The 25977-nt window shown below is 41.2% G+C and overlaps 1 protein-coding gene across 5 annotated transcripts in view; it reads left to right on the top strand.

Moving 5' to 3' along the window:
• Positions 1–25977, top strand: part of REPS2 (RALBP1 associated Eps domain containing 2) — a 636764-nt gene that overhangs the window by 494894 nt on the left and 115893 nt on the right. For all 5 annotated transcript variants that reach the window (XM_069204533.1, XM_069204534.1, XM_069204532.1 and 2 more), the window contains exon 14: positions 10374–10510. In XM_069204533.1, the coding sequence (XP_069060634.1) occupies positions 10374–10510 (137 nt within the window). The remainder of the gene's footprint in view (positions 1–10373; positions 10511–25977) is intronic.

The raw sequence follows: 25977 nt of genomic DNA, 5'->3' as shown, positions 1-25977 counted from the left end.
AAACCTGTCCAGTGTCTGCTAAACTAGAACATGTAGGGCCTGATTACAAGTAGAGATGGTGTTTATTGCACCTGATAAATAATGATACCACAGGGTTAGTTATTTATTGTGTGTCATAAATAACACGCAGAGGTTGGTGTTTGTTTCACCAAGATTCCGCATGCTGCGGTAGCTACACCCAGTTGATAAGGACGCACCTTTTCTGAGTAACCTAGTCACCTATTCATCTTTGGGTGAACCTAGACTATGGGCCTGATTGAGTTTAGCGGAGGGGATTACTCTGTCACAAACGTGACAGATATCCTGTCCGCGTATTCCAAGTGCTAATATATTGTATGGAACTTGTAAAACAGTGGACGGGATATCGGTCACGTTTGTAACAGAGTAATCCCCTCCACCAAACTCGTAGTCAGGCCCTAAATGTCTTTCCCATTGTTCTCCCAGGTAGGGCTAGTTTGAAGACAAATCCTTGAACCTGAAATTCCAGTTTCATGATGCTTGTGGGCAAGTGATGTATGACCAAATTATGTTTTTAATTGTTTTTTGATCACCATGTCAGGTTTTGTGGCAGTACTTTCCAAAACTTCCCTTGGCAGCTAGTTCTTGTTTTAAAAATACCCAGCACAAGACTGTTTGCGCTTATTTCTAAATTGAGTGATGTCAAAAATATTGTTACGTAGATTAATATGAATTTTTCTGTCCAAACGATTACATTTCATGTGTGTCAGTCAATGCATGGAGAAATGTTGCCCTAATAACATTAAACATGGTGGAATTGTTGAAATTTCTAATTTGGTGAAAAATATTCTCAGGACAAAAATGAGACCACCTGTCTTTTTTAATGTTGCCAGGTGATATCTATGCTGACCCATCTCTACAAACCATGTGTGCAATAACAATAAGTACACACAATGTTACAATAGACTGTATGCAAACTTATTTTTTTATTTGTTTTACCTTTTGCCTTCAAACACTACTAAATCTTTCTTACTATAAATGACGTAAAAATGTCTGACGGGACTTTTAATCAGCATTTGAAGCATATTGTAAACGTATCTCAGTCAGGTCGAACAAGACATTGTCATTGGCATATTGGAGGAACTCGATTAACAGCTGAGCTAGCGAGGAAGGATCTGAAAGCCTCTTTTCGACATACATCCCTAAATCTGCGGTGCATAGATTAAATAGTAGGGGAGGAAATCTTTCAGAATTTTTTGTGTGCAAATATTAAACAAAATTAACTATCACTTCTTATTGTGATCTCCCTGTCAATCAAAAGCCAACTTCCGATAAGATTTCTTTAGGGATTTCCGTTCTCCATTAGCTGCATAAGTGTTGTACGAGCTCTTTATGTTACTAATTCTTTTATTTAAAGCATTCCTTTTGGATCAGATTACAATAATCCGAAATGTACACTTCTTTTGTAGTTGGCTCAATAAAAAAAATTAACTTATCAAATAAGTTCATTTTATCAGTGCCTACATCCATTAAAGATTTTAAGTTCTGATGACTATAAGACTGTTTCAAAATGTTATCCCTGCTCACAATACTAGGGGGGCATGATATAAATTCAGGCCTTGCCAAAGACTAGCCATTTTATTATCAGCTGAACTGCTTTTAGGTTGAGGCTTGTCTTTTATAATGTCATTCATGACTCCCTTTCTGGTGCTAATGCTATTTCCGTGAATACCTATGAATGATAACCTTTCTGTATCATAGGCTTCCTCTACATCTAATCTAAGGAGCATTGTTAATTGATGAGAGCTAGTGTTTAACTTATTTATACTTTTTTGTAATGACTAAAGCCTACTGTTCAATAGATTCATTCTCAAAGGACAGGTGGACGAGCATAGAGCAGTTGGCTGAATGGTTATCTTAACCTGGTGCCCCCAGAGCAGTCAGAACAGTCTCCAGACTTATATGTAACTATCTCGGATGCTGGTGACGAAAAACCTGATAGGAGGTCTTTGACTGGATTCAATAAGGCTCGCGTCTGGATACCCTATCGGGTGATTAGGTGCGCTTTATAAATCGTGATTGAATAATTGATTGACTGTTCTCTTCATAGTTATTTGCTAAACATTGTTTATACTGAGCAAAAGCTATTTTTTTTCTCAGACATAAGCCAAATGAGACAAACAAATGGGCCCATGAGGCTCAAACCACAAGACTGTAAAAAGGGTTTGCGTACATCAGTTTATTCTCATTCCACTTGTTACCTTGAACTTCATTAGGTATCCTTGATGAAGTAGGATTGTTTTTCATGGAGGGGGGTTGTCCACTTTTGGTAAAAAGTGAAGTGGAGTGAACCTATTAGGGCAATTAAATAAAGGATTTATTTCTTTCTAGTGGTAAGCCTATTGGCAATGTGTTTGAATACATGATCTTTTGCTCAGTTTTCAGCAACTTTGTTTGTTACAATTTTTCCTGGAGAGGGAATACTCACAATTGTGTGACTTATCATTAGTATTAAGGCCTATCATCTTGAGTAGGTACAACGGGTTAAAACAGCAATTTCCCCAGCAAGCACACTCTGAGAATACAGGAGCGGGTAGAAACAATTTTAATAACTAAAGATAGCTGTAAGCTTTTAACAACATTTACACTGTCTTTATTCAAAACAGATGCTGTGGAAGGTTTATTAATTAAACTTGTGTTAAACCCACCCAGTATCCCCTTAGGCATTCTGGTAAAGTGGTTCATAATTCAACTAGAGTAGGACATTGGCATTGAAAAGAATGCATGTACAACATTAAATTAGAGAACCCGGATGACCTTTCATGGATTAAGTCCCAAGTTTTTGTCAATTGAGCAGACATAGTTTGCCATTTTTTTCAGTAAACCCACTTGCGTATCCAGTTTGTCCAATTGGCAAGAGAGTATATTATTTAGGATATACATTAATTGAGAAATCTGTGTTGATACAGCAACTGTTTTAAGGACATAAAGTTGACTCCCCCACTCATCCCCAAATTAAGTATGCCATTCATTGAGGGAGAGCCATCAAGGCTAGTTAAACGAGCATTAAACACAAACCTTTCAGAATCCATATTGCTTCAACACTAAGGGCCTGACTTAGATATAGGCGGACAAGTTTGTCTGTCACAAAGGTGACGGATATCCCATCCGACAAACTCTAAATCCCATTATATCCTATGGGAGTTAGATTTCAGCAGATGGAATATCCGTCACCGTTGTGATGGAGTATCCCATCCGACAAACTTTAAATCAGGCCCTAAGTAATTGTGTAAAAGAGTTTTCTGATAATCTAGTCTTGTTAACAAATAAAGGATTAACTGGTGAAGGAAAAGGCACTGAGTTGATGACATCAAAGTTAGAAGAAGAGGCCACTTCAGATATGTATACATTAGCAACAGCTAAAATCTGGGGTGGATCCAGCTGGCCAGAGTTTGTTAAAGGGGCGTTTTTTTAAAAACACTAGAGTCTAAATTATTGTCACCTTAATATGAAGAAATTTAAGACTTGATCTGGTTCCTAAATGTTGTCAGGAAAGTGGCAGGTTTTTCCAGTAAACATATGTATTTTATCCTTAAACGTGTGGTCTGCATGTCATTCATACTGCACCAGAGAAACTAAAATAATTGGACTAGGATAGTGTTATGCTTTCTGCCCTTTCACCTGATGGTACAAATGTGACGCACTTTGTATGCTGCAGTTTTGCTGCTTCATCATCTTGTTTGAATTCACAAAGAGGGCAGCCATAGCAGCAATGCTGGGGTGGTTTGAGGCGAGCCCTCCTCCCTCTTGTGCGGATCCATAACATTCTGCATCATTCTTCTTCTGCAGAAACATGCTTGAGGACAGAACAAGGATCCCCTCTGTAAAACAGTTTAAAGTCCAAAATTACAGAATTCACTCTCACCATCGCATCGCCACACCATTTTATTTACGTTTATGAAGAGGCCAGTTAGTGGCATTGTGGCCAATGAGGACATTGCTCCTCCTCGTGTAGATCTTCACCTTCCTGCACCTTTCTCCTTACAGCGACAGAGATGCATTTGATGGCAGAAAAAGCTGCACATTAGTTGGAAAGTTTAAAGTACACATCTATTTCAAAGTACACCATTCACTGTCATTTTTGTACTGCTTTACTATCCTGTTTGAATTTATGAAGAACCAGTCATTGGGAGTGCAGTTGTGGGGGGTCAATACAATGCTTTCCTACCCAAAGTGTGTGTCTTACCATTTCACAAGGCCTTAATTTGGGCCGTACCGTTCTCAAAACGTCTAAAATATAGACATTAGCCAGTTATGGTGAGCTATGATACAAAGACCCTGCCTAGCCCTCCGTAGTGCAGTTATTAAAGGGGAGTTTCTATATTCTTTTCATTTATAAGTAAATCTACACAAAATTGGCCCATTCCACCTTTTTTATCATCCTTTGCTTTATAATCTTGACCTACCCTTTCTCACCGTCTTCAACGTGGCCACTTTTTGCAAGCTTTTAGTACTCCCTGGACCAGGTGCAGTTTTTGTACAGCCTGCATTTCTTCAATAATTTGTGGTCAGACTCTGTCCAATACTTGTGCAGTTCACACATCTAACATGTCACCTCAGAGCAACATGATCCCAAGACTTACATGCTGGAGCAAGTCTGGACCACTGTACACCCATTTACTTTTTCTGTGAAAGGCCTGTTGTATTTGGATGGTAGCCAAGGTGAGATTAGCCAGGAAAAGGACCACCGCCACAGTGGCGTATTGAAACTTGAGTGGGCCCCCTTTCAAAGTACCTGAAGGGGGGCCCCCTCCCCCTAGACCTAGTCAGAGGCCTGCCACCCATGCACAGTGTACTGTGATGAAGGGGAACCCTGGAAATCAGGCCCCACACTGCTGGGGCTGGGTGGTCCTTTGTTACACCACTGCACCACCAGCAGGGACAACACCTTCACCAAACCGGAGGACACCGACAGCGGCAAGCAGAGGCTTCAAGAGCAAACAGGTTATGAGTAAACGTGGGTCCCGTGCTTCCCATGCCACTGGATTCAAGCTAGCCTGGCTGATGAGGGGTGAAACCCCGAAACCGGTCCCAGGATGCTTGTTTCCGGTCCAGTGAGGACCTGGCTTGGCAGTTCTGGCTGGACTGTTCCCTTGAGGAACAGGGTCAAGACTGATTTGCATATGGCTGGGTCCAAACTGGGGTGGCACGGTGAGCAAAAGAATGATGGATTAAACCCAGATCTGTGACTGGGGGTGAGTGTTTGACAATGTTCAGCATTCCGTCCATCACTTGTTGTTTTTGATGTGTACTCTACCTTTCCACCCACTTCACATACTCTTTGGGGCATATTTAAACTTTTTGGTGCAAAACTGCGCTAACACAGTTTTGCACCAAAAAGTTTACCACCAGTTTGCGCCATTCCTTAGCGCCAGCTGGGTGCCATTTTAATGGAATGGATTGTGCAAGCCGGCGCTAAGCTTGGACTAGCACAAAAAAAAAAATGACGCTAGCCAGGTGGTGGTGGCAGTATGGGAATAGGAGGTTGTGCATTCGGGAAAAAAAATGCCGCTAACCAGTCTTGCATCATTTCCAGATGCACAACCATCCTAAAACATGACTCCTGCCTTAGAAAAGACAGGAGTCACAGCCAACACCCCAATGGCCAGCACAGGGGACCAGAGTCCCCTGAGCATGGCCATTGCACCCAGTGCCATGCAGGCCATTTTAAGGCCCCCAATGCCATTAAAAAAAAGATACTTACCCTACTTACCTGGGATGGGGTCCCCCATCCTCTGGTGTCCCTCTGGTGTGGGTGGGGATGTTCCTGGGGTGGGCACCTGTGGGCCCATTCCATGGTGTTTGACCATGGAAATTGGTCCACAGGTCTCTTAACGCCTGATCTGACCCAGGCGTTAAATAATGGCACCAAGCATGCTTAGCACCATTATTTGGGGCCACATCCCACCCGTGCGTCATTTTTGCACGGGGATAAATATGACCCTGAGGAGATAGCACCATTTATGGATGGGAATGCCTACCTTGTATCTCATTGATGCAAGGTAGGTTCATGCATCCACAAAATGGTGCAAACTCCAATATTCTAGCATAAAAATATAAATATGGAGTTAAGTTTGCACCGTATTTGCGTGAAAAAATGACGCATATGCAGCGCAAACAGAGTATAAATATGCCATTTGTTCTCTATCTCCTACCATACTCACCTCCTCTTCTTCCCTTGCACTAAACGGTGCCCAAGAACTTACTAGTGAGATAGGCTTTTCCACTACCTGTCACGCATTTGACTTGCTGAACAGGAAGGAGTACTTAGACTTAAAAAATAAAATAAAAAATCACCAGAGCTTGCATGTCCTGTGGAGATAAGTTTGCAACATGGGTTTACTTGGCTCTCGCTGCTGTCACATTAAGCTTAATCTCAGCCCATTACCTCATACATGATGTCATAGATAACATCACATGTTATGCATTAGATTTAGATGAGATAACTGTTAACCAGAAGAGACATTGGTGAGCATCGGCGATGTCAAGTTTGTCTATACAGAATAACGCTTGCTGTAACTACACTCCTTAACATTTATTATTGTGAACATTTACTGTCCTTGGAATCCTGCAGTGCCTTTTAAAAACAGTTATTCTTGCAAAAAACACCAAGGAAGAAGGCTGTACTTGGATTTTCAGGGAATAGGTTGGAAAAGGGAGAGTTGAATGCAAGTTGATTGATGGCATTGACCGTGTGAGCGGTAGTGTACTATGTGCTTTTACCAATCGTGCCATTTGTGTTGTCATCGGTGACTTCATGTGTGTTTGTGAGAAGTGTACCGGGGAGTTTGAGTGCGTAAACTTGCCATTAGTAACCAATGTTTGCTGGAGGTTTTAAATCTTAACCAATAGGGTTCCTTAAACTGAAATTTTGTTATGGATTTTTTAGGGTGTTTTACTACTTTGGTTAGCATCCATAACTTCTATTATTATCTCTTATGATACACTTTAATGTACATATTGACTTTCTCCTTAAAGGTCTGCGCCAACCGGGCTGTGGGCACACGGTGTGGCCTTTGGCCACTCCTTGTGTTCAGTCCTCCTGCCTCAGAGCCCACAGGGCACGGTCTCTAATTGTGCCTTGTGGTCTTTGGGGGAGGGCAGTGACCATGCCCTTCGTCTAGCCACCCTGTCCCCAGAGGCAGGAGGAAAGGTCTTTGGCTGTGACCTGAGGTTTCTGAACACATTTTTAGGACCCTTGGTAAGAGTTCTAAATATGTCCAAGCTGGACTATGTCGCTGTGATGTGTATCGAAATTCTTGTCTGCTGCTGGGCGGTGCTCAAGAAAGTGCAGAGCAAAGTGCCCAGAGCTATGTGAAGAAAAACATATTATAAACCCTGCTCTCATCAGACTCCACTGACTACCTGTGAGGTACAGAGTGAAACCCATGTGATGTGCCTAGCCTACCAAGTAGTGTGGGACTCAACTCCTTAATAGCCTCCTTTTATAAACAACATGCCCAAAGCTAAATACAAGCCACAAAGCTGGTATTGCCAAAAAGTTATCTGTTGTATGTTTTCCTTGACTTGTCTAGGACCAAGGAGTTGGAATGCTCACTGTGATGATATTCAGCAATTAGAAGACCGTGATAGCTCCAGAAGACAATAGCACATTTTGGACATATTTTGTTCAGTGGATGCTGTGTAATCCATTCTCTACTCTGACTCTTTGACTGACAACTCTCTGGTTCTATCAAGAGGGATTTAATCCATTGAGACTTGGCAAATGTCACCCAACTCAATAGAAGTGCCACCCATCAGAAAAACAGCTCTTTTCTGTGAATGCATCTCCACAGCAGTTAGGTGATTCTGGTTTACCCAAATAAAACCGCCCATGGAGGCGAAAGAAACCTTGGGGTTGAATTTCTCAGTCTATTTTTTTTATCTATATGATATTTGTGATACGGCGAAACAAATTTGACAATATCCTACCTTTGCACAGTCTGGGAAGTAAAGTATTTCTGGGAGTAAATGAAGAATTCTATTTTAGAGAAATGATTTGGCAGTTCTCAGCAGTCATTGACGTTAAAGGTGATTCTAGTAGATTTTCAGATTTCTGTCACTGGTGCAGTGCATAATTTGTAAAAGAGTAAGTGCTGAAGCCCAAAGTTTTGCTCAGAAGCCCTTGGCCAGCACTGTCGAATGTCGGAATACCAAAGCTGCGTAGTCCTCGTTCCACCTCATGACTCTCTAATCCACTACCCACGCTTGCTGTCTCTTCGTCTCACTTTGCAGATGCTTCTCTTCCTCCTCCTTTCCTCTTCACGATTTTCTGTCTTTTGCTCTGGGTCAAAGTCTGTTGAGGAAAAATAGTCACTAGTCCCTAAAAAGCAGAGCCCTCCTGGAACCACCAGTTCAACATAAGCACTGCTGTGACTCGGGGATAGTTCCGCTAGGCTGCTTGAGACCACCACATCTTTAAATGGTTTAACACTGAGATCATTTACTTGAATAGAAGTTGCAGTCTTTTCTGTTCCCACCCATTTCTACTCCCATTTTTGAGGTGGTGGGCCCTACTCCAAACCTCCTGGTGCATTACCTCTTCCATATGCCGTGCTTACAGGTTTCAATTACATTTGACGTCTCCTCCCCTTATGAGTATAAAAACTATGCATGACTAGTTCTTCCTTTCATTACCTCTTGTCAGATGGTACTTGAATCTTGTACTCTCTACATAAAGCACTGGAAGTTATGCTGCTTTTTAGAAAAACCGCCTTCTTTGTAGCCGTCACTTTATAAGACGGACTAATGAAGTCGGAGACCTTCACTCCTCTGAATCATATGTTTCATCAGACAAGGCCATAATTGGGACATGGCCTCCCTTTGTCCCTGTGTTGTTGACTGAATTTCTCATGAGCTAGTATTTGCAGCTCTACATTTTTCATTTGCTTCCTCATTCTTTCTAGGATGAGGAGGTGCCTCTTCTAGGTGGACAAAATCAGGAATCTGATTTGTAGTGGACATCTTTGTGTGACTTCTGGTGTGACAGATGCAGACAAACAAACAAGACCCCAGTTGCTATACAACTTGTTTGGCTATTTTGTGCTCATGATGTTTCCTCACCAAAGTTGTGTGCATATTCCACCAGAACCAAGGCAGAATTGGTTTTATTTCCCATGCTTGTCCTTGTCAGGTTCATAGCCTTGGCTGCTATGTGATCCACCCCACATGCATTCTTCAATCATTAATGACCTTTCTGAGGATTCCTCAGAAGGTAATGCCCAGTTTGCTGGAAGAGATGTTGAGAACCTTTGTTGCACAGTGGATTTCTAATGCTGCTTTTTTCCTCCTCCTTTTCTTGTCTCATGCTTTTAAATCTACCCTCTGGTTAGGAAGACGAGACACATGATGTAGGAGTATGGCAAAGTCACCTTCCTGGTGGTTTCTTTTCTTGGTTTATACTTTTTTTTCTGCTCCCAACACTCATCATTTCCTGTTCCTGGCTCACTGGTTAAATCAATCACACTAACAGCCCACTTTAGGCTCCTTTTTAAAAGAGAATGCATAGTCTCAAGGGAAAAGGATTGGTAATAAATACTTCCTCATACATGGCCAGTGCCAGCTCATCATATCTCCGAATGACCTATTAGAAGGGATACTCCTAGATTGAATGTAGGGGGAACCATACAGAGTCACCATAAAGATACCTTTATCATGTCTGCCTCCTATTTTCAACTTTAGATAATCTTATTATAAATATACTACTTGCCTAGGTAATGCCCAAGTATGTTATACTGTCTTTCCATAATATTTTCAAATTATGTTTGAAAATATACATGTCAGTGGAAGTGTGACTGGTGACAACGATGTTGCAGTTACGGTTTACATTGACTTTCCATTGGAAAGGCATTTTTGTTTCTAATACATTTTGCATTGTTCGACGAATATGTCCAGAATTTACCACTTTCTTGGTTTGTTCAGCAAAGTATGTCTAGTTTTGTGTAGATCCGTTCCGGGGGAGAATAAGAGTTAGAAAACAGAAAAAGTTCTCAATTTTAGCTTTCTTAGTAATTGTTGCCGTCTGCTACAACACAATCCAACGAAAGAAGTTGCACCTCACTTCGCATGAAAGCAGAACTTTACTCAGGATATGCTTTTGTGGTTGGTGAAAATATGATCAGTAGTTTCTGTTTTGGTATCATTTTCTTTCCTGTTGTGCTTGTTTTTTGTTTTCCTTCCAATGTATTTGACCATTATGATTGTTATGTCCGGTGCACATTTATAGTATTTTATGTTTTTTCTTCAAAACGCCACATTTGTCATTTACACAAAATGAGTCAAAAACATCTTTGTAACAATTTCATCACTATGTGCACATTATAATGCTTTTAAATGTCTTACTTGTCCTGTTTTAGGTCTTATTCCAGTACATCCATTGAGGATACAGTGAAGAAAGTGGAGGAGCCTCCCACTCCACCACCAAGGCCACAGAAAACACATTCCAGAGCATCCTCCCTAGATCTGAATAAGATATTTCAGCAAAATTCTCCAGGTAATCTCTTGCTGCGCCTACTAAAGAAATTGCTTTACTTTGAGCCATGTGAAATTGTTTTTACACTCGCTGTCCTGAATCCTAATTGTTAAAGATTATTTGGCCTTCGTACAATCAGCTTTTCAGGCATTTTCCCAGATGTAGTGTCAAATGTCAGGCTGTGACTGTTCCCTGTGGTCCAGGATGTTGGATTTTGCGCCTGTGACAGACGTTCAAGACTCCGTGACTCTCCTGGGAAGCTTGGCTGAGCATTCAAGGCTGAACTCATTGAAGCTGGTGTGAAATTTAGCATAACACAATGATTACAATCGTGATAAGGTGGAATTCCAATCATGGTTGTTGCTTCAAAATGAATAATAAGCCTGGTTTGACCTTTGGCAGGCAGCCTGCCATTCGCCATGAGAGCGGAGGTAGTGACCTCTGCTGCCCAGGCCCACTACTGCCAGCCATCTTCAGAGGTCTCCATCTACCTGGCAGAGAACTGTCTGCCTTCAGAGTAGCCACCACCACAGCTGCTCCTCCTAAGGCATTCACAGTTTGCTATCTGATCCTCATGTTTCATGCAACATTCTTTGTAGTCACAGAACAGTTGTTGATCTGCCAGGTCGACTGGTACAGGACACTACACAATGCAGCAGGATCAGGGTAACAAGCAAACCACTGAGTGTCTCAAAAATATGCACTAAGTTACTTAGGCCAAAGACTCATGGTGGGCCCATGCTTACACTGTCCTATACAGAGGCGTTTGTGCACTGGGAAAGTAGTGGATGTCAGAACAAAGCAAATGGCGGTCTAGGGGCATGTGCCCACTAGACAGGTTCGTGTATACTGGGAATTTGCTCATCTGGGGCCCTATTACATATAGGGCGCACTTTCCCTGTTTCCACCACAGTGCACTTTGAAAGAGGTGAGCGTGCGCAAACAGGGAATGTGCACCCTAACATGTGGAATGCTCTCCCCTCAGGGAGCTGCGATCTTTGAGTTGTCCTCGGGGCAGCGCATTCAAGTGAAATATGGAGTCGCTGCTTCAAAGCCATTTCATGTTTCACTTTGCAGGTGGCAACTCCCCTTCACTTTTAAGAGGGGAGAGAGATTCCCTTGCAGGCAGGTGCAGTGCGCGACTGCAACCGGCTGCCTGGGGTTGTCTGGAGGGACCTTTGGACCCCCTTTCTTCCCCTCCAGAGGGCTGTCATGAGGGGGCGCACTGTATGTGCGCTGCCTGACACCTTCTTTGCGATTGTGTCCATAATACGCTCTGTGGTAAAGAGATTTCCTTATTTGCATGAGGACATGCCCCATGCAAATGAGGGAACACTCTTTTGAGATTGCGCTGGCGCAACATGTGTACCAGAAAGGACTGCACAAGTGTCTGTGACCCCTTCTGTAATATCAAAGTGCCCAAGGTTGCACAAAGTGGGAACACATGCCCGCTGCGCCCCCGGGGCGCTTTCTATAATATGGCCCCTGCACTCTTAGGTAGGTTCAGCTGTGTTCCTCTCCATCTAGGGGTGCGGTTAAGAATGCTTATCATTTTTCTTCATCTTCAGGGAGGACAGGTGGCAGATCAGAGCAGGAATGATTCGGGATGGACAGGATTGATTGCAGCAAAGGAAGGTGATTAGCCTGCAATTCCAAGTGTCCTGAGAGACATTAGGCAAGCCCACATGATCTTGTTGATGCAGAATTCTTCCATTGAGTGAAGTGGCGCTCTATCTTATTTTAATGGTCAGTGGGTAGAAGGTAATTTTCAATCAAATTAGATGCACTGTTCCAAGTTTTGTAGTCAGCCATTCAGGTTGTGGCTAGCTCAGTGGTAATTTACAGCTTCTGTGAGCTGATGTGGGTTTGTTTGGGTACCTTCTAAATAGTCTAAAGGTGCAAGGGAGTGTGAATGGGCAGGACAAGCTTATTTGCTTCCAGGATGAAGTTGGTTGCTATGACTACGGGCTCCTGCCAAGCACATCTCCATAGGATGCTGCTTTAGTGAGAAGGCTGTGCTCACCTTTTTGTCTAAGTGTGCACACATACAGACACTGACTTGCTCTCTACCTCCTCATACTCTTGGTGAAGTGGTCCCCACTACTGGATTTTAACTGACAGGGTCAGTAGGCCTCATCCTGAGGGTGCTGTCATAATACACCTTCAGAAGCTAACAACGTGGCGACCAGTCAGCATCCTAGAATAAAGAAGTTGAGAGGTGTTTATACCCCCAAATGATAGGGGGTCCTTTTTAGGGTAACCCCCGGTTCCCATAAACATGAAGTATGTTGCTGAGTTGGGCTTGAAGTTGGATTTGAGGTTAAAGAAATTAGAGTCAGATGTACAAAGCTTTTTTGATGTCACAAATGACCTAATTCACAGAATTGGGACGTTTACGACCTCAAAAAAGTAATCTTCACAGTACAAAAAACAAATTGTGACCTAATAGCCATTCAGTATTTGAAAGGGATGTATATTAGGGTATTACTTCCAAATACCGAATCAGTGTGGTATGTGTTACTATATTGTGGCTAAAAGCAGTAATATTTTACCACCAATTGGAAATTGAAAATTGGTAGTAACCCATTTTCAAATGGGAAGGGGTGTACAGAGGACCCGTTCCCCTTTGAGAATGTTAAACACAATTTTTTTTAAAGTAGGTAGTGGTCCCATTGACCACTGGCTACTCTTAAAAAATGAAACTTTAATGTTTACATTTTTTTTTTAAAGCATCCTTTTTTGCTGCTTTAAAAAAAAAGCTTCATTAAAAAGCAATCACAGAAATGCTGATCTGTTGACCCTAGGTGGGCACCATCCCTGTGATGGCTGTGATTCCTAGTGGTCGCAAATTGCGACCTGCTTCATTGATATTCATGAGGTAAGTTAATTTGCGAACCCACTAGGAACCGTTAGTGTGAAAATAAACTTTTCATACATTAGGAATAGCAGTAGTAGTAGTAGAATCTGTACTGTTTAGTTAGTTAAAACCAGAACAATATTGCAATAAAAACGTTAAAACCAATCCCCTTTACCTCGAAAAGAATAAACCAGACATAAATAATGCTACCATTTTCAAAAGTATCAATGTAATCTACAATATGGGCTTTATGGACATCTTTGTTTGGAATTGCCATATAAATTGGCAGTTATATTATTCCAATTAATGGAAACTTAATCTCGCTGCTGACCTAAAACCGGGCTTTCTGGAGTCGCCAATCAACTAATTCTACGCAACTGTGGATGCTGATTGACCTGGATTCAGTTTTGTGGTCACAGCAATTGCATGTCGCTAAAGGAATTATATTAATTTGCAATTTAATTGTGTCTCTTTTGGGTTAAGACTGCAAATAATTGCTGACCTACACCAGCAAACCCCTCTATCCAAGTATATTTTTTTAATAAAGCAATCCTAGTTTGCTTTAGCACAGAACAAATGCACATTAAATGTTTAAGGTCTGCTTTTCCAGAGCCACATAATCTACAACTTAATGGGCCCTTGTGCTTCCAAGTTGGCATGTGTGCTAGGGCTCGAATGTTACCAAAACATAGCACCATCAGTTTTCGCTTCATAAAGAGGTAGAATGTCTGGGTTAGATATTGAGCAGATTTCATAATTTCATAATTATTAATAACCTTCCAGGCAAGTGACCGTTTGCTGAAAATGTTCTTATCATGCAAGACCGAATTACATTTTGCTGCTCTGTTAGCTCCTTTTTAAAGGTTGAAAAGGTTAAATTATTTTCCCCCAAGCTTAAGTATGGTTGCTGTTTCAATGCAGAAAAAAGGTATTTAAAATGACTGGAGAAAGGCTCATTTACTAAGGATGACCATAAGACGTTATTTAGTAAACTGCTCTGTGTTGCTATTATTTTATTCCAAGCCTCTATTGTTGCATACTTTCTTCCTAACAATTGGGTGGTGAGGCCAATTTCCAGGCGAATTTGTGCCGGGGAATCATTTTTTGGAAGGCCAAATACTGCCTTATATATTTTGGTTTGCAGGATGTCCAAGAGCGATGCATCTAACCCATGCAAAGCACTACTTGAATGTGCCACTGTCGAAAGAAATGTGGCAGTAGGGGCTTGAAAGAGGGCCCATCCAGTCTTTTGCGCACAGTACAAAGTGCGTGGATTAGCACATCTTCCGTCCTAGTTACATAGCGGTTATGCTCTGAAAAGTTATACTTTTTGTCCAAATAAAGCCCCACGTACTTATAGCGGTTGACTTCTTTAAGAAGTTCGACATCCAGGCAAATCCTTAGTGCCTGAGCAGAACCTTTAGAAGTCAACATGGTTTTAGTTTTGGTAGTGGTTATTTCTAGGTTGTTTGCTTCCATGTAGTTCTTTAACTCAATGATTAATCTCTGCATGCCTAATTTGGCGTGGCTCAGACATACAACATCATCTGCGTAGGCAGGGTGTGATAAGGTTGGAGAGCTGAAGTGTGGTGAATGTAAATTTACACCATCTAACCCAATAGATGGGTCATCCATGAACAAATTAAAAAGAAGAGAAGCCAGCACGCATTCTTGTTTCAGCCCCTTTTCAGTAGAATTTTCCTTGATAATTTGAAGCCGTCGCCTCATTTGACCTGCATCTATGTGTTTGTGTAGAGATCTTCAATTGCGTGCAAGAGAGTAGCGGGAATGCTTATTTCCTTTAGCTTACGCCATAGGATCCCTCTGTCAACTTAGTCAAATGCTGTTTTAAAGTCGAGAAAGCAAAGATACAATTTCTTCGTTTGTTGCTTGCTTTTATCTGCCAGCATTGTAAGTGCAAGAATTCTGGTGCTCGTGCCAAAGACCCTTCTAATTCATGTTTGCTTGACTGACACAAAATTGTTAATATTCAACCACTATGTTAGATCTTGTAAGATCAGGGAGGCATAATACCTATGTTCGAGATCAATTAGTGCAATAAGCAGGTAGCTTACTGGAGATAATTGGTCCCCGCCTTTATAAATTGGATGTATTAACCCTCTCCAGCTCATTGGGATGTACCCTGTGACTTCTCTGTTAAAAGGCGATAGGACACTTGCCCAAAACTGAGTATCCATTTTAAAGATGGCCTGTGGAATACCATTTGGGCCTGAGGCACCGTTAGTATGCCCCTCTTTTATAATCCGTTCTACCTCATTCAGAGAGTAATCATTCTTCGTGCTGGTTATTTGGGTAAATGAATTGAGGCTCAATTGGCTTACCTTGATTGCAGAATTTTGGTTATTTATTGGTATTAGCAGCCTGGGGCAGGGTTGTTAGAAAAAGTGCTGTTTAAGTGCATAACTAAAGATTCTTCCGAGACATTTGAGCTATTTGTTAGCCTGAGGGGTGTACTAAATCATTTACTGTCTCACAAAACAGGCTGGTATTTACTTTCTTTGAGTTGTAGATGAGCCTTGTCCAAAAAGACTCATTCCTGCGCTTCTGCTCTTCCCAGATCTGTTTTTCATATTGCTTCCTAAGCTGTTTTATTGTCTCCCATGTTGTTGCTTGGGCGGTTACTTTCTTCAATCTACTAATCACTTTTTTGAGCTCTTTCTTTAAGATTTGACTTTTTAACGAGACTTTGGAGTATGTCTTCCAGCTTGTGTTACACAGGGAGCCTTTAGCTGCAGGATCATGAGAAAGGCGTTCCAATGTTCCTTATGGCTAGCTGCTGATGAGCATGTTTGTTCTAGCAGGCTCTTGACCCAGCTCAACAGCCCGGCCTTCGTGTCACTAGATCACTTTAATCTTTTTAAGTTAGTTGAGTTAAGAAGGCGAGTGAGTGTCTCCCGGAGCTTGGTCGTGCTTCGGGGGGTTTAGGTTGAGAGTAATTTTCTGGAGTGCATTGTCGCTTGTTGTAGTAAAACAACCTCAAATGTGCTTAACAGTGGCATTAACGCGAGAGATAGGGCTAGGTACGAGTGTGCCTTGCACCATAGTAGGTGTAGTTTGGGGGAGCATCGTCCTGCATCCTACCATTGATTATCCTCAGCCCACAGTACTCCAATGAGATGGCCAAGCGCTCACCTTTGACATTGTGGCGCTTTCCTGCTAGGCAGTGCTGTATTGGAATATGCCAAAATGTGTTGTCTGTAGATATTTTTTTCGTCGTCTTCTATATGATGGAATAAATTAACGTTGAAATCCCCAGTCAGGATTATCTCAATGTTGGGGTTATGAATCTTATCTCCGTTAATGCCCTTACCAGTTTGGAGTAAAGTCTCTGTTTCTCCTCAGAATTAGTGCGTGCGGTAACATTGCTTAGCCCTACTGTGGTTATTTTGTAGGATTTCCAATTGCTCAATTTTAGCATTTGAAGGCCTGGATATGGGGATAGAAGGTGTTCTTTTGTGAAATTTAATGACGTTGCTATGTAAAATGCAAGGCCACCCTGGGGGCTGCCAAAACGTTGCCGTTTTTCTGCCTCAGGATGAAAATGTATGTATCCAGCCAATGGCAGCAGCTCCAACAGCCACATTTCTTGTAGTGCAATTATGTCATAATACTACCACTTTTTCTCAACGTTCCTTCTTGAAATACCGTTTTGGCACCAGCAATCATTAGGAATAGCGATTTCCTAATTGCTAATCACAGAAAATTGCAAATAGGAAATCGCTATTGCTAATGTTAGAACATTATAGACTTGTCAAACAGATATTCACAGAAAAAATACAGGTGAACTTAAGGGGACAAAACTGAAAAATGGCAGACAATAAAACTTACAAAAAAAGCTGCAAACTTTCATTCTTAGAGTTTCTAAACACGTCATCCAATCTATGCTGTTTTTACAACAATTGTGAGATTATTTTCTTTCAGTACTTTATTCATATCACTCCATCTGCACTCACTTTAGCTCTCACATTTATTTCGACCTTTCACTGGTCACTGAAGAGATAGGAGTTGAGGATGAATTAGTATCGCGTGGATCGGCAGTAATGCTTGAGGGATTACCATCGTTTTGGAATTTTAACTATTTTGAGGTTTTGTGCTGTGGCCAATATTTCCTCCTCTGTCAACCCTAGTGGCCCTTTATCTTCTACTTTTTCGGTGAATTTCAGTGGTTGTTATAGATTTACAGCTCCTTTTGTGGTTGAATAATTTTTTTATTTTGGTTGATAAACCACAAAGCAGCAAGTAGTTTTGTATTTTTCAGCTCCCGTTTTGTTAGCAGCCATCATACTGAGAGAATCAAACCCACTATACTGTGATGGGTTTTAAAGGAATTTTGTAAAACTTTTTTATGGCTGGTCTTTTGGAATATTTTATGTCTGTGAACTGCAGCATATGTTTTGTTTCTGAACCCAATATTAAGCGGCTTGTATACGGTAGATATGATAGTTTATCCCATTACCTCCAACCAGAGTTTAATGGGTTTTATTCGATGTACATAGACATTTATGTATGTCTGATTGTTGAATCTAACAAACTCTTTGTCCTGTATGTTCGTGTGGTAGATGTAACAATCCTGCTTGCCAGATTAATGTTTTCATTCACTCCAGGTTTGTTGACTTGTTAAATCAGATGTTCATGAACTTTAGAATATGTCTGAAATTTGAATCTAAGACAACTTCTGGCCTCCTGTGTTTGTGTGGTAAGTTTGACTGTTGTCTCCGCAAGGGCATAACTTTTGTCCAAACAGTGTTTCTGCATGGCTTTGGTTGTGTGGTAAGCAGGTCAGGATGTGTGAATACCAGTATTTTTACACTCATTCAGGGTATGAGTATTAGCATACAAGCACCGTCTCGGACATGCAGGATTATCAAGTGATCCCAAACATGTACAGGTATGCTTAGCACTGGTGAATGCACACCCACCAGTCACTACATACTCTAGTTTATGATAAATCTCTGTTCTGCTTTCCTGCTCTTATCTCATAACCGAGCTTACAGAACCTCTCTGGAATGCACTTCTGAGTTTAAAGAAGACATTTATTGTTGTTATTTCTTCACCGCAAGGTTCTTGAGAGACGAAATTAGTAGATTGAACGCACACGTTCAAAAGTAGTCGCAGCAATGAAAGCAAAATATATCAAAGTACTTCTCAGTTGCAATGTACATAGCAAATATATGTGATTATATTATAGCATAACTTCAAAGCAAAGCATAAAAGTCAAAATTCATCACCGTAGGGCCTATAGCTCAGCTTCATCTTTCTGAGGTCTGCAAGTTGATGACTCCAGTCAACTGCGAGAAAGAGATTTTCTACCCAAGCGGGAGACAGGCAACTGACGTCTCCGTTCCTGTCTGAAGTCAAGCAGATTCAATCTACCCCTGCTGTAGCCCAGAGTCATCCTTAAAAACAAACTGTGTGAGAACCGAAGAAACTTGGAGAGTGGCCAATTCTCCCGAGCTCACTCGTTCTCAGACTGGATTGCGAGGTAAACACAAAATCTACGTGCTCTTATCAGCTAAGGTCTGGTGTGAAGGAAACAGCTTGGTCCATCTTGTGGAAAAACACAACTTGGAAAAACACAGCTCATCTGCAATGTCTAACCCCACGTTAAAGCCAATAGGCAGCTAACCTAAATATCAAATGTAATGTATAATGTCATGTCAAAGCCAATAGGCAACTAAACTGAATACAGAATGTAATGGCTAATGCCATGTCAAAGCCAATAGGCAGCTAAACTGAATGCCTAATGCCATGTCAAAGCCAATAGGCAGCTAAACTGAACACAACATGTAATGTGCTACTGGTGAACATTGAGCAACTAATATGCGCAGTGGAGAAGCACAAAGTCATTGGTCAAACACAATTAATAGCATCACATTCCACCCAATATGTGTTTCATACCTCTTATTTCAAACAAAAACAAAAAACAACTAATATCAACAAAAAAACATTATAAGCAAATCAGATTTGAATGATAAAAGCAATCACTGTAAAGCAATGGAAGTGGATTAACATATTGATCTCATAACCTTTCACATCAGATACATCCACACAGAAAAGACTGAAACTTATATACTCTGATTGAACAGTGCCTCTAAAATAGCAATTTGATGTAGCATGAGTTCTACTCATGTAAAGGTACACGGTCCACCTGAAAGGTTTGCTGGAATGTAAACGAAAGTCAGAGTTCCATACGAAAAAACACAGACAGTTAGCTGTTAAGGTTGCTTAGTTCCAGTGGAAGAACTTAATCAAACAAGTGAACTGAAGGCGCCAGTTGCACAAAATGGATCCATGGGGTCTGTACTTTACTCAATCAGGTTCAGGTTGGGGGTTCGGTCCCTTCCCTTCCCCGACCCCACACACACACACACCCGAAGGGAGACCACACAGCACACTCATGGTCAGTGGCGAAACGTGGTAGGATCTGCAAAAGAAAAAAGTATGACTTTTCTTGCAAATAACATTTGTCATCTGAAATGTGCCCTTCCTCTTCCTTTCCCTGTTTTATAATCAGCAGGACGTTTTTTGGGGTCCTTTGTTATGATTTTTGCAGGTTCTGGAGGGTCATTTGGGGATTCAACCCACACCTCAGCACTGAGGTTTTTATCTGCTGCACCACAGCTTCCCTTTTCTTGCACTGTCACAAGGGCCGGGGCAGACTCATTCTTTACCAAACCTCCATTCACTGCACTCTTGATAAGTTGGGCCATTCTGTCTCCAATTTGTATGAATGAATCGGAGTCTATTCTAGGTATCAGCATAATTTTGATTTCTCCTTGGTAATCTGCAGTAATCACTCCCCCTAAAACCTGATCAATTTGCCATATCTGTCCTGGTAACTTTCCTCTCTCCAACTGATCTTTGACTGTTTGTGGGACAGATTGCTGTTGTGCATGCTGACAAATATTCACAATCACAGTTTTCATCAAATCTAGGGGAATGTGCATCTCTCTAATCTCAATAGGCAGCTAAACTGAACACAACATGTAATGTGCTACTGGTGAACATTGAGCAACTAATATGCGCAGTGGTGAAACACAAAGTCATTGGTCAAACACAATTAATAGCATCACAATCTCTATGCAGCATTTTCTCATTTTTGTACACAGAAGGTTACCTCTAGGTGTGTTTTTTTTTTTTTTACCAAAGCCACTGGACGTGCCCCCACCTCATAAACTTTGACCTTTCTAACTAATGTGCAACCGACTGGATACTGTGACATGCCAAATTAAGAAGGGTTATACCCCCTAATGTGGTTTAAGTTGGCCAAGGGTGGGGAAAGTTATTAAGTGTGCACAAATGGGATTTCCTAATAAGTGAGTTGTCAACCTTGTGCTTCTGGAATTTTATCACATCCGAGGTCCATGCACCCTTTTAATGGTTTGTCACCTTTAATCTCAAAGACAGTGTTGCAGCTTGCATTATTCTATGGTTTGTAAGAAAGGGAAGCAGCAGCACAAAGAAGGCGGAACAAAGCACGTCTTGCACTAACGGGCTAAAGTCACTATATATGTTCGACACACATCATTTCTGGCGGTTTGGTACTATTTTTGTGATTTATTCTTTCTACCTACAGTGATGGGGTCAATTGCTGTGACAAGAAACAATTATGAAAAACTGGCATCCCTGTCTGGGGTGGGAGGATATCTCACCTTCTTAACTTAGGGTGAGATGGCACCAATGTTTGGAATAGGTTGAGTGAAAGGATCCTACCTTTGGTCCCTAATTGAGTTTATGTGAAATTATATAATAGTTTGACCATTGTAAGGTTTTAACCCCATTCTTATAGCTTCTGAAGTTGAACATGTGTGCGTAAAGTAATCCCTGTGAGGCTAACAATTCTCATGCTCCCCACGAGTAAAGGGGGGATACTGGTATACAATTTGTGTCAGTGTTATTTTTAGTCTGTACTGCCTTTATGCAACATTGGATTGTTCACTAAACAGGAGTTATGTATGTCAGGGATGTCCAGGGTTGGACTGGCCTGTAGGGCAATCGGGCATTGCCCGATGGGGCAGTCTGACAGGTGAGTGTGTGGGACGGTGTTTTGGCTGTTTGTTGGCCTGTTTTATGGTCTCAAGGGCCAGTTTTTACAGTTGAGTTCACAGATATTAAAACAAACATTGCCTGCAGCCGTCTCAAATCCATGCAATCTTCCATACCGTGCAAAACACTAATGCAATGTGTCTTTACAAGTTAAAAGCAACCCCAATTTCAAACATGGGCCGATTTTTTTAATGTATGCAGTACAATTATAGGGGCACTTTTTTGTTGTAGTGCACTGGCCCATTTTCTGTCCCAGTCCGACCCTGGGGTGTTATGTTGTTCGTGTGTGTGTGTATGTGTGTTTATTTTTATTCATGGCAGATCCCTGTGTGTGTGCTGAATAATCTGGAGTAATCTGTCCCTGAGTTTATCTGACAACAACAAAATGTTGAGGCTGAAGTGAAGCAATTGTGCCGTAGTGGTGAGAAGGAAACTGAAGAAACAGGAGCTAGGAGTAGAAACTAAGATGATGCAGCAGGCAGGAGCCACAGATTATCGAGGTAACCATGTAGAAACCTTTGTGCAGATATCCCTTGTAATAACTTTCTTTTGTGGAGTTTACCGGCGCCTCTCTTGAGTTATCCTGAGAAAGGCCCCAGTTTCCTGAAACCCCAGGTGTGATTCGGAGACACCCCTCTCCTCTCTAATATTGCTGCTGATGAACAGGAGACTGTGAGAGAAATAGTGTTTCAGACGGACCTTCAGGATAGGATTCAAAACATTAAGAAGCATTGAGGCAATAGAGTAATTCTCTTGGGCACTGGGAGCAAGAGTGTAGCAACCACAGGGGTGACTGCAGTGCTTAATTTGTAAAGTAATGAGTTCCAGCGCCTTAGGCTCTGCTCAGAAGCCTGCAGTTGGCGCTATGGTCATTGCAGTGAATACCAAGGCTACGTATTCCTGAAACTTCCTCATGACTCTTTAATCCACTATCAGAAACCACCTTCCCTTTATCTCACTCTTGAAAATCCCTGTATTCTCCCTTTGTAAAGGTTTTTCAGTCTTTGTCCTCCTCCTTCTCCTTTCCCGTTTGTGTGTTTTTCCCTCTCTTGCTCTTTGGAAATGTCTGATGATGGAAAATAAGTGTCACGCCCCAAAAATGAGTGCTGGTGGCCACTACCTGCAACCACCAGCTCAAAATAAGCACTGTTTGACTGAAATAATGTTGGGAAAGGACGAAAACTGAAATAAAAGTAGGACAATATGAATTCCCCTATGTTTTCACTCCCATCTACAATATCCCCACAGTTATGCAAGGAGAATGGAAATATCTTATGAATTTCAGAACAAGTGTGCTCACTAAGTTTTTGGTTAATGAAGCTCATTCTTCACAGACAACCAAGTTTATATTTCAGACTGTAACCAAGTAACTGTGTTACTATATATGTTTTTATGTGTTAGTGATACCTTGACAGGGTTCAGTAGAGACGAAAGAGAAGTTCATAAATTAATGTAAATAGACATTTGTTACCTGCAGAGTTATGCAGACTTTGTAGTTCAGTTGCCTGGTTACGACGACATAAATAAACAATTGTTTTATACACAATTAAATTAATGTGGGCAGTGGTTTATACAACAGTTCTGTGCACCTTATGTTTCAGCTGAGATCTCTTTGCCCGTCAAACTATGAAAAAATAACACTTTTGAAACCTTATTTGCTTTCAGGTTAGTCAAAATGTGAGAAGATTTAAGGATTACAAATCCTTGTTATAAAATGTGCAGTTCTTTTTCAGAATGAAGTTTCCTAAGAGTTCAGGTCGACTTATCCTTAGGTACATTGCTGATTGAATAAGAGGCCTTCTCCTGTTATCATTATGTGACCAACTGATATTACCACAGAGTTAAGATGTCTTTTCATCAGTAGGTAATAGACTGAAAGCTTGTGCATGTAGTTCTATGGTTTTAAGGCAAACACCTTTCCATCCTTTCAGAAATAATGGCACCTGCAGGTTCCAGTCCTTTTCCTAATCTGTTTATTTTAGAAACTCTCATTCCATTCAGATCCAATCCTTTTTTGATTGAGCAGAGTTAGTCATGTGTGTTGATTTACCAAAATGCCACGGCTAGCGGAAGTGACATCATACACCCTTTGACCTTAATGATGTCACAGGAAGTGATGTCACATGACCATAACCCTCATGACATCACAATAATTGCACTCACTCTTACCCTAACTCACTTATTCTCACTCTCTTGCTCACTCTTACTCTGACCCACCTATACATTCTCACTCACTCACCTTCACACACATGCACTATTCCACATACTAACATACATGCTCACGCATACACACTCTCATCGGAACGCTTTCTCACCAGCATGCACGCATATAAAATACACTGAAAAGTATTTTAATTCACTTTCCTAAGATGCTAGTGGAGGTTCCGTTCGAGGTCCTGCTGTTCCACTTTTTTTACATTAATAGTGAACGATGAAAAATATTAATTACTATTAATGTAATAAAAAATCAGCAGAAAAGGAGGCTGGAGCTTGACGCTGGTAACGCAAGACCACCACTGTGTATTTGGCACTAATTTTGCCACCTTGGAAGCCAGGGGTCGCAAAGAGCAAGCCAGGGGTCGCAGCTCAGACCCCTGGCGACCCCTAAATGACGTCCATGAGCTAATTGCAAGGAATATAGATGTGTCTCCCTAACAGTCCTTTGCCCCTGTCTTTCCCCTGGAGGTGCACAGTACCATTAACAGGGGTGGGGTGCAAGGAAAGGCGCAGAGAGACCAAAAACGATACTAGAGGAAGCTGCTTACGTTTTCTGAGGGTCTTGGGGTATATTGCAGTCTCCTGTCACTGGCTAAATGGTACTGAAGACTTTGAAAATATTACCTCAGAGGCAAAATAAGCAGGAGGCAAATTCGACAATGCACAAAAATTGATTTCTACTGACATTCTGCTGAGTACTGCTATGAGATCTGGGATGACCAGGATGTCAACTTGTAGAAAACCGTTAGGAGTGGAGTACTACAGAAGCAGCACATAGCTATGCCAAAACCTGCTTAAAGAGTGCTAAGGAATCTCTGAAATATGGAACTTAGGTGTGAAGGAAGAACATGAAAAGTTCTGGCAATCGAGGGCCAGATGCGAACTGAACCGTCAGTGGGATGCTGAAGTAACCACGATGCGCTACTTGGCAAAGACTCCCTGCTGCTGTGGGGCACTTGTGCTGACTCACCGGGCAGCCCTGCAAGTGTTCACCTCACTGTGTTCAGGAATTGTGCTTCCTCCTTGCGGTTACCACCCCTTCTAGTCATATCCCATACTTCCTCCTCTCTGTTGCCCTAGGTGAGTGATATCACTGGCACCGCTTAACACCACAACTGAGTTCCGCCCACATGAGCAGCTTAGATTGTATATATCTCTACTTCCTGACAAAGTACATAGCACTCCAAACGATCTTCACCTGCTTCATGTACGAAAATAATTTTGGATTGTATATAGTAGTTTCCATTACCTGTCGCTACTGCACAGCTTATCATATTACTTCGTAAACATATAGTTTCGTTCTCTTGAATGTGTTAGAGATTTTACCACTTTTGTTAGTTTTCTCTTGGATTCTGCTCTGGCTATAACCGACCACGATATATATTGTACTGTATATATTGCTGTTATATATAGCAGTCTACTGCTAATAAATTGCTTCACCCTTAAATCTTTAATTTATTTCTGTTATGATACCACAGGATATAGATATAAATATGTTCCTTAGTCGCTTTCTCGCCATAATTTTCATCCCTGGATATCCTTATGCTGTATTGAATGCAACAGGTGTCAGAGTGCATTAAATGGAGGCAAGAAAACAGACCTACATGAGTTACTTATGCCTGATCTGGGATAACTTGGGATCTCTTTTTTAGACTTGAAAGACATATTTTTATAACTATAATCTCTTCTTTTTTTACTAGTTGTGAGTAATATAGTTTTTAGTTCACTTCTGTCATTAGCAACATTTATCACTTCTTTCAAATGATAGTTCATCTCACTGTTCAAACAAGATTAAATTTTATTTGTTTTCTCCGAGTCATGTAGTAGTTTTAAATAAATCATTAGTTACACAATTAATGTGTATTTTCACTGCTAGGCACTCAATATGACACAAAAATAACATTACATTTTGTAATATACTCATGATTCTCTAATCCCAGTTGCCTGTTAGTTGATCAATTCCCCGTGCATCTTTCATTCCCGTTCACGTTTCTTAATGAGCATCAAGTGTTGGATTATAGCAAATCAAAATTCTCACAGAGACTCCAGTGGTGAAGCTTTGGTTTCTCCCTACTAAACTGGGGGCTTCCTTCGATTTTCAAAATAAAATAATACTTTATTAATGTAATGGATCGTGTATGCTAATAAGTGCCAGATTATATATTGGTGCATATTTCAGGATTATGGGGTCTGTTTTAGAAGGAAGGCAGATTTTTTGGTTCAGTCGCATATACTTTGTTCATATTAATTCAGGTTTACATAATAGTTCTTGCTGACTTAATTTCAGTTATTAGCTTATGGCATTCCTTTAGATTCATATATTTTGTCTGAAGCTTCTGTATTGATG

The sequence above is a fragment of the Pleurodeles waltl genome, chromosome 8, assembly GCF_031143425.1.
Source record: "Pleurodeles waltl isolate 20211129_DDA chromosome 8, aPleWal1.hap1.20221129, whole genome shotgun sequence".
Classification (NCBI taxonomy): domain Eukaryota; kingdom Metazoa; phylum Chordata; class Amphibia; order Caudata; family Salamandridae; genus Pleurodeles; species Pleurodeles waltl.
Note: the sequence above shows the minus strand (reverse complement) of the source record. Positions and strands in the feature narration are given on the sequence as shown.